The sequence below is a fragment of the Bison bison genome, unplaced genomic scaffold (assembly GCF_000754665.1).
Source record: "Bison bison bison isolate TAMUID 2011002044 unplaced genomic scaffold, Bison_UMD1.0 scf7180017864481, whole genome shotgun sequence".
NCBI lineage: Eukaryota > Metazoa > Chordata > Mammalia > Artiodactyla > Bovidae > Bison > Bison bison.
In genome coordinates this window covers 5,984,366-5,994,724 of record NW_011495041.1, presented here as the reverse complement: position 1 = coordinate 5,994,724, position 10,359 = coordinate 5,984,366, and the positions used below count along the sequence as shown (strand labels likewise).

Here is a 10,359-nt window from a genome sequence, read left to right as displayed (position 1 = left end):
ATGGGACTGCATGCCATGATCTTAGTTTTCTGAATGTTAAGTTTTAAGCCAACTTTTCACTCTCCTCTTTCACTTTCAGCAAGAGGCTCTTTAGTTCTTCTTCACTTTCTGCCATAAGGCTGGTATCATCTGCATATATGAGGTTATTGGTATTTCTCCTGGCAATCCTGATTCTAGCTTGTGCTTCATCCAGCCCAGTATTTTGCATGAGGTACTCTGCATATAATTTAAATAAGCAGGGGAAAAATATACAGCCTTGACGTACTCCTTTCCCTATTTGGAACCAGTCTATTGTTCCATGTCCAGTGTTAACTGTTGCTTCTTGACCTGCATACAGATTTCTCAGGAGGCAGGTGAGGTGGTCTGGCATTCCCATCTCCTGAAGAATTTTCCACAGTTTGTTGTGATTCACACAGTCAGATGTTTTGCTGTAGTCAATAAAGCAAAAGCAGATGTTTTTCTGGAACTCTCTTGCTTTTTTGATGATCCAGCAGATGTTGGCAATTTGATCTCTGGTTCCACTGCCTTTTCTAAATCCAGCTTGAACATCTGGAAGCTCCTGGCTCACATTCTGTTGTATCCTGGCTTGGAGAATTTTGAGTATTACTTTGCTAGCGAATGAGATGAGTGCAATTGTGTAGTGGTTTGAACATTCTTTGGCATTACCTTTCTTTGGGATTGGAGTGAAAACTGACATTTTCCAGTCCTGTGGCCACTGGTACATTTTCCAGATTTGCTGGCTTATTGAGTGCAGTGCTTTCACAGCATCATCTTTTAGGTTTTGAAATAGCTCAACTGGAATTCCATCACCTCCACTAGCTTTGTTACTAGTGATGCTTCCTAAGGCCCACTTGACTTTGTATTCCAGGATATCTGGCTCTAGTTGAGTGATCACACCATCGTGGTTTTCTGGGTCATGAAGAGCTTGCAGTTAGGAATGTTATACAGTACATAGAATGTTGACAAAATCACCACGAGGCCAATGATGTGTCTTTCATGGAAACAATCAAAGATTGTTTCAAGTGTCCCTTTCCTTATAATACCAGTAAAGATAGATAACAGACACTTGGTGGTTGAGTATCATCTTTAATTTGTATTAGTCAATCAGTGTATGAAGCATGGTATATGTCATTATATATAATCTAACCTGTTTAGCCTCTATTTATTCTATTGATCATTTTAATGTACTCTCACTAAAACTGATAAGGTTGACTCTACAACATTAATAGGTCAAAAATTAAATTATATTAGAAATAAATATATTTCTAAAGAATAAATGATCTATATGTACACTAATGAAAGATATCTTGTGCAGACTATTTTAACCTGAAGTATATCAGGATACCCTTCATCCACATTTGCATCATTTGATCAGTTTCTCAGATTAACTGTATTTTATCATATAGCCCCCATTCAGATTTAATCATGTCTTAAAAAGAACTACATTCACGGCCCATGTGTCTCACACATTATGAAAGAAACTGGAAGTAAAACAACAGATGTCTACAAAATTCACTCTGGCTTATTGTAATGCAAGAATTAATATTTTTTCAAAAATTAAAAATCAATGACAAATGCTTCTAGTACAAGTTGTAAATATATATATAGGTTTGAGTAGGGCGGTCCTCGGTAGAACTGGAGAGCTAATCACCCTGCTTAGAACCACTGTGACAATGCAGAATGATCATGAAAATTTTGTGCTAAGGGAAGGAGCAATAACCCAAAACCTGTATATGTGTACACTGAATTCTCTCACCCTTAATTCCTATTCTTCCATCTTATGACACAATCCTGTCATTAGAATTGGGTAATTTGTGGCAACTCTTAAAAAATTAAATTGAATAACTTCTTAAAGTTCACTTAGCAAGGAATGTATACCAGAGCGAGGGAAAGCCTTCACTTGGTGACTGAAAGAGCTAAAGGTCACTGAATTTCTGAGTTGTCATCACAGCTTGATCACAGATGACCAAACTATTTGCAAATGCAAAGAGCCAATGATTGGACTCGTGAAGTCTAAAGCACTCTTAAATTGATTTTTATCTATCCTGTTATGCGAAGAAAGTGTAATTATAAAATATCATTTTCTTAGATTTTAATAAGAGCAATTTCTCAGTTTACTTCTTCCTTTAATAAATTTACAACGTAGCATGTAATATAATAACCTGTGTCTCTTATGTCCCCAGCATTGGCAGGAAGGTTCTTTACCACTCTGCCACCTGGGAAGCACAGTTTATAACAATAAAATATGTAATATAGTAAGTCTGCATTCTATCCATTACATTAATAGTTGATGTTGTTTTCCTATATTATCCTTTAGAGATTTTCTCCAATATGGAAAATTTAAATCAACTTTGTGTTCTGAACAGCCTCTTAATCTTAAAGGTAGTCTTTGCAAAGGACTTTATGAAAATAAAACTTAAGATGATATTTGACTTTGCCCACTTTATCAGACATATCGTCTTGCAAAAACTTATTTTGTGTATGTAAACTTACATGTAAATGTGTTCAAATGCTTGAAAAAAAATCACTCTTCTCTGTTGATTTTATTCAACCTCACAGCAGCTTCCATGCAGTGGGAGGATCTCTTCTTTTGCAACATCGCTTCTCATGTCTTTCTTTTCTTACATGACTGTCTAATTCCACTGATTCTCCTTCACCAGTCAACTCCTTTATATCTAGCAGTTCGGTCACCCTGTATCTTTTCCTTTTCCCTACCTACATTCTTCACCAAGGAGATCTTATCCATTGCCATGCCCTCTGCAGCTCTCCTCACTGTGCCATGGGAATTTTTTTCCCAGAACATGGCATGGCTGGCCTCTTTGGATCACTTTCTTTAAATATTACCTCCTAAATGACCCCGCTTTGTCCAGTCAATTAGCCATCATCATATTTTGCTCATACTTAACAGTTTAATAGCATATAAGGTCAAATATTACCTGGCTTCTTTAAAATAGTTGCTTACAGTTTGTACGCTATCATTAAAATATAAGCTCTGTTAACTAGCAATTATTTCATATGTTTCCTTTACAATCAAATCCCTAGTCTCACAAAAAATTCCTAGAACATGTTTGATCTATAACATATGTTTGCTGAAGAAGGAAAAGAAAAGAGCTAGGAGGAAAAGGAGGAGGAGGATGAGAAGGATGGAAGGAGAAAAAGAAATATATCACTGCCTAGTGATCAGACAGGACAATATTAATTCATCATTTATATCTAAGGATAATTGGCCTTGATATATATTACACAGCTAAATTTGTTTAGGCTGGTGTTAAAAATCTATGTTCTGAATACATGTAGAAATGGGTCTTTAAATTGCTAGTTGTTAAAGAGTGAAGAATCAGGAAAGTATATATGGAATTTACATTTTTAGACATGCTGGATAATGAATCTAATGTTCAGATAAGGCAGTTTTAAAGCACCTTAGCATAATTTTAAAAATCATCTTTATTGAATCACACATAAATTCAAGTTTATCACAATTAAATACATTTTATGAAGTAAAATTTATATACTATTTGTTGTTTTGTTACAATTTTCTGACAAAGAAAGAGCGGATAAATTTTGTATGATTGTATGATAATTTTCCCCATTTGGAAACAAGTCTGATTTCCAAGGCAGTCAATTATTATATCTCATGGAAAGCATTTTCCTTTACAAGTATTTATACTTAAAGTATTTATTAAAGTGATATTGGGTTTGAAAAAGAAATTTAAAATGGATGAGGCTACACAAAGATCTTCAACTGTTTTGTTTTTTGTTTTCATGATCCCTTGTTTGGATGAAATATAGATTTTTTTGTCTTATAAAATGGTTTCTCCTATTTTTAAATGGAGATGATCTTATATGTTTTTTTGAGATTCAAAAATATAGTTTATTTTGGAAAGTAAATTCTTATATTGAAGAAAGTAATAAGTGAACAAGTTAAAGAATTTCATGTATCACTGAAACATGTTTAACCATTCTTTATTGAAGACTGAAATTATATTTTAACAAGACAAATTACCTAATAATAAATAGTATCATTGCTTATAAAATGTTACTGTATAGTCAAATTTTTCAAGTATTTTACTTAACAGATTTGCAGAAGGAAGTACCCAGGTAGAACTTTAAATAATTCATGTTCAAAACATATGCTTGAAATTTTAAATCTGTTTTCATTGTTAACAGGTACATCTTTGATGTAAATTAATATGCAATACCTTCTGGAGACATCTCTGGTACAATGGCCTCATAAGGTTCATCTAGGAATTTTGGTTCATTGTCATTGATATCCGACACTCTGATGACAAACTCAGACTCAGGTTCCACAGCCCTTCCAGTAGTGGTGTCGATTACCTGGGCTCTGAGAGTGTAGAGGGACCGTTCCTCTCTATCAAGCTTCTGTACAGCATAAATGTCACCTGTTCTTTCATCAATAACAAAAAGACTTTCAGCTCCAACTCCCAAAAGCTTGTACTGGAAAGAGTTGTTTCCATTGTCTAAATCAGATCTTAGCTGCAAGTGCAAAGAGAGATAATTTACTATCTAGATATGTTAAAATAGATATATTTTAACTGTTTCATTTTCATGTTTGTTAATTATTCTCCAAACTAACAACTTCATATAATTCCCATATTGTATTAAATGAGGTGAAATGTTAAATTTAAGATTAAAATCTATCACCAAGAAATTTCACTGTAAAGCAGTATACAAATTTTATTAGTCTAAATAGATGATTCCAATTAGAAACTATAATGATTGAAAAACAAAGTCTCTTTTATACATTATGCACAACACAGTCGGTTCATGTTTACTCAGATGATTACATTTTTAGTCATTAAAACCATAATCTCAAATATTTATATTAGATCGGGATCTAGAGACAGTTAAAGAGATAATGACTTACATAAATTTAAATAGTGATGTTCTATCTCTAGGCTAAAAACACATAGAAGACATGGAAATATTAGTAAGAAAATTAGGGAGCATGTTGAGACTATGATAATAATCTCAATCATCCATAAAATCTGAAAATTGCTTTATATTAGTTTTTTCAATTAATCCTCATACTAATATTGTGAAATACATATTGTAGATTTAATAAATGCTTTGAATAGAGAAGAGAAGTGAGATTTAAAAATATAAAAACTTCCACAGAGTTGTATGGTTTGGGTGTCGAATTATGATTTGGACCAAAGCCCTGTTTGACCCCAGACCCTCGCCTACACAGCCCCTCCCCTCTTACAAATCACTATGTAACATGGTCTTTTAGTCCTCAAATTTAAGCCAGATTAGATCTAATTCTTTCTTTCCAATATAGTCCACTTAATTCTCAAATATACTTATTTTTTGGCTCTCACTAAATAGCTTATTCATCATAGTGTTAATGGAATTTTGAATTTTATATATTAAAAAGGGTTATTATATAGATAATACTACATGATTTTTCATATCTAACTTATTTTACATTAAGAGAAGAAGCATTAGACAGGAACCTCCTAATTATCGTGAATCCATGGTTTTCTTGATTCTTTATTCATATTTCAATTTATGAATGTGTGTGTGTGCTCAGTCATGTATGACTCCTTGTGACCTCATGGAATATAGCCCACCAGGTTCCTCTGTCTATCTTATTCCAGGCAAGAATACTGGTGTGTGCATGTTCTCCTCTGTATACGGAATTTTCCAGGCAAGTATACTGGTGTGGTTTGCTATTTCCTCCTCCAGGGGATCTTCCTGACCCAGGGATCGAACTCACATCTCCTGCATTGTCAGGGGGGTTCTTTACCACTGTGCCAGCTGGGGAGCACTATTTATGAATATGCCCTTCTTCAAAGTAAGAGCTTCTCTGAAAATTTATATGGTTAACCAATAGACACAAGCTTAATTTCATAATTTTTCTGACAGCTCAAGGTACAATGTGTCATTATTCTGGACTAATTAATACATTTTTCTATGTGGGGAGAATATCTCAAGATATCAAAATGAACAATTTAATATTATAATGCTGTCTTGAATCATTGTTTTACAATAAAAGAAACAAATTGGAAATAATGAAAAAACAATTACAGCTTTTAAATTTTAAAGTCCTTTATTATTCATAAAAGTGAAGTCCACATGCCCTAATGATAAGAAATTAAGGAAACAAATGTATTTTCTAAAATAAGTATTAGAAGTGAGAAGAATCACAGCCCCTGGTTTCCAATATCATTTCAATATACTTTGAATATCAGGATGAAGGAAAGTCAGATTTAGTTATGAGTAAATGCATTTCTAGTATATTCAGTTTAATTGTCATAGATCAGTGAGCTTGATCTTTTTAGGATTCAGATTTAATTTAAAAAACCATAATTTCAACATCTTCCTATTTATGTCACAAAATGCATGTTAAACACATTTCAATTTCATGATTATACATTTTCTATATTTCCATTCAAAACCATTTTTTCAATTATGTATTTACTATCAATTTGGCAAATCAATATGATGAAATCTTTACTTAATTGTGCTTCCAAATTTTAACTCCTTTTAACAAATTGATCAAAAACAAAGTGATTTTGGACATATCAGCTACATTGTCTTTTTACCAGCTCTGTCACTACAACATGTAAATATTCACTATTACTCTCTTTTAAATAGTTACCTGTATGCTGTTTAAGCCCAATGAGGTTGTTTAGAGGAAAGATATCTGTTAGAATATTTTCATAAATATTTTTACAGAATGAAAAACAAAGCTAAATGCTATATGAAAGGAGGAAATAAAAGTTATCTGTAGTGAGCAGAAGCAAAAAAAGAAACAAGAAAATGTGAATTAATCACATCACTAGTCCTCATTCTGATTGCACTGTTGTACTTCCCTTAGAGCCTTACCACTAAAAGTCAAAAAAGGCATGAGAAATATTACTTACACCAGATACACACACACACACACACCAATGACTGAAATTGGCCTAAAATCCTAACCGAGGTCATTGGTTGAATGTACTCATATATTTGGCTGATGGGCTAGATGAACTCATGCGGAATCCAGACAACACACTAACACAGAAGTTCTCCTGAAAGGGCTAGAAGGAGGGAGTTAATGAATTTTGAGTGCTTCACCCTTTGGGCCCAATTAAATTTTAGTGCTAGTTAATTAGCGGTTAAACTTATTTGAGTTCATTCATCCAGAGAAAGAGCCTTACAGAGAAGAAGGACATGATATTATAATTACCTCTGTTTAAAGAAAATCAAATAAGAATAAAAACTGAAAACATGAATAGGAAATGTTTTGTGTCATTAAGGACATTTTCTTAAAATGTTTTTATAGAGAGAAGTGAAATAATTATTCATTTTACTTCAACTTCACTAATCAAATGAAGTGTGTAGGTTCTTGAAGCTACATGACTGTAAAAGGATTTGGTATTAATCTATTTCATTAAAAATTAATGAGCGGTAAATCAACACCCACTTAGCATAATGGAAAATTCGGCTAAATACTGTTGGTAAACATTACTGTTGCTTTGATCCATTACCAAAAATAACACCATCAGATTTCCAGATGTTGATAAATGCTGCATTTTCACATGAGAGACCAAAGTGAAATTTGAAAGGCAGAGCTTTCCTTCTTCTTCAAGTTTTGAGAATATTTCAGGTGTTTGCAAATATAAAACACTCAGTTATGCTGTTGTTTGAGCCTTTCTAATAGTTCCACTGAGAAAATGAAAAATTCATCAAATACTGAAGCCTCCTCAACTCATTCGATTACATTTACAAGGTTATTTCCAGTAGCACTTTCAGAAAATCAGTACCTGGCCAATGTGATGTCTGGTCTTATTCATTTCCTCTGGTACAAAAAACTGGTTCCACATCCAGCCACGCCTGATTCTCAAATGAGATCCCGCTGGGTGCCTCACCTCCTCTGTTTTAGAGTTTTCTGCTGCTATAATGCATGGCCATAGGAGAGGAATTCCCAACATAAAAGGCAGCAATAACCAACAATTCATTTTGCTCTGGATTCCAACTGGTACTCTTCAGGGGAACTAGTGTGCTGCAAACAAAACTCTTAAGCTCTCTTGTAATATTTTCAACTCTTACGTATCTTCCATATTCCTAGAGAACAGAATAAAACAATATTTTGACATGTAAAAAATAACACTCTGTGGGAGAAAGTGAGGGTGGGATGATGTGAGAGAATAGTTTTGAAGCCTGTATATTATCATATGTGAAATGGATCGCCAGTCCAGGTTCAATGCATGAGGCAGGGCGCTCAGGGCTGGTGCGCTGGGATGACCCTGAGGGATGGGATGGGGAGGGAGGTGGGAGGGGGGTTCAGGATGGGGAACACGTGTATACCCATGGCTGATTCATATCAATGTAGGGCAAAAACAACTACAATATTGTAAAGTAATTAGCCTCCAATTAAAATAAGTAAATAAATAAATAAATTCTCCTGAATCACCTAAAACCAAAACAAACACTTTCTCACAGAATTATTGAAGGCAGGATAAAACTTTTGCATCTGTAAAAATGGGACAAAATATGCATTTATTTTCCGGGTAAGCTAGTTAATCATATTTTGTAGAAATAATTTGAATGGAACAATTACAAATTTCTGCTTAGTTATTGTCATAAATCTGCCTGAAGGTGGAAAAGTTGCCCTACCAATCTCCTTGACAGATAACCGGCACTGATAAATTTTTAAAAGTTTAACTCGCTTACTTTTTTCTATTTCAGTAAAACTCAAACTCCATTAAATCAACTATCAAACCAGGTGAAATGTGACATTTCTCTTTTTCAATAGAAATGTTTTTTCATTCAGTTTCTCAAATTATGATACTTTACATAGCTAATTAAATACAAAAAAAAAGAGAAAATTCAGCTTAAGACCTGGGGGACTTAAAATTTTATACTGATTCATAATATTGATGTTATCAAATACTTTGTGAATAGAAACTCTAAGATATTTTTATATTGCAAATATATACCAAAGAAATGTTTTTCATCTTAACAAAGAAACAAAACCATTTATAGAAAATAAAATACAAATTACAGTGCTTGGGTAACATGGCTGAATGTTTATAATAAGTAAAATGGAGATGAAAGCTATCTTTCAGTATTTAAATAGAAGGTGAGGGTGGGATGATTTGAGAGAATAGCATTGAAACATGTATATTATCATATGTGAAACAGATCACCAGTCCAGGTTCGATGCATGAGACAGGGAGCTCAGGGCGGGGGGCATTGGGATGACCCAGAGGGATGGAATGGGGAGGGAGGTAGGAGGAGGTTCAGGATGGGGAACACGTGTACACCCATGGCTGATTCATGTCACTATATGGCAAAAACCAATAAATATTGTAAAGTAATTAGCCTCCAACTAAAATAAATAAATTTTAAAAAATGAATAAAAAAAATTAGGACACACAAACAAGCTAGAGACTTTTCCATTTAGAACTTTCCGTTTACCTGACACTGTTCATACCAACTCTCCAGGACATGACTGGTAATTCCCAGCTTTAAATGAAACAGAATAACTTTGCATTTCCCATATTTATATAGTCTCCATATAACCAAATTGGATTTGTATGGGATTCAGTTCAGTTCAGTTCAGTTCAGTCACTCAGTCGTGTCCAACTCTTTGCGACCCCATGAATCACAGCATGCCAGGCCTCCGTGTCCATCACCAACTCCCGGAGTTCACTCAGACTCATGTCCATCGAGTCAGTGATGCCATCCAGCCGTCTCATTCTCTATCGTTCCCTTTTCCTCCTGCCCCCAATCCCTCCCAGCATCAGGGTCTTTTCCAATGAGTCAACTCTTCACATAAGGTGGCCAAAGTACTGGAGTTTTAGCTTTAGCATCATTCCTTTCAAAGAAATCCCAGGGCTGATCTCCTTCAGAATGGACTGGTTGGATCTCCTTGCAGTCCAAGGGACTTTCAAGAGTCTTCTCCAGTACAAAGGTTCAAAAGCATCAATTCTTCAGCATTCAACTTTCTTCACAGTCCAACTTTCACATCCATACATGACCACTGGAAAAACCATAGCCTTGACTAGACGAACCTTTGTTGGCAAAGTAATGTCTCTGCTTTTGAATATGCTGTCTAGGTTGGTCATAACTTTCCTTCCAAGGAGTAAATGTCTTTTAATTTCATAGCTGGAGTCACCATCTGCAGTGATTTTGGAGCCCCCAAAAATAAAGTCTGACACTGTTTCCACTGTTTCCCCATCTACTTCCCATAAAGTGATGGGACCAGATGCCATGATCTTCGTTTTCTGAATGTTGAGCTTTAAGCCAACCTTTTCACTCTCCTCTTTCACTTTCATCAAGAGGCTTTTTAGTTCCTCTTCACTTTCTGCCATAAGGGTGGTGTCATCTGCATATCTGAGGTTATTGATA

At 34.5% G+C, this 10,359-nt stretch overlaps 1 protein-coding gene across 1 annotated transcript in view; it reads right to left on the bottom strand.

Annotated features, from left to right (window-relative positions):
* The window catches only part of CDH19 (cadherin 19, type 2), a 79,804-nt gene that overhangs the window by 44,178 nt on the left and 25,267 nt on the right, over window positions 1-10,359 (bottom strand). The window contains exons 2-3 of the mRNA XM_010862321.1: window positions 7,770-8,070; window positions 4,200-4,494 (exon numbers count right to left, since the gene is read on the bottom strand). Of these exons, the coding sequence (XP_010860623.1) occupies window positions 4,200-4,494; window positions 7,770-7,964 (490 nt within the window). The 5' untranslated portion in view covers window positions 7,965-8,070. The remainder of the gene's footprint in view (window positions 1-4,199; window positions 4,495-7,769; window positions 8,071-10,359) is intronic.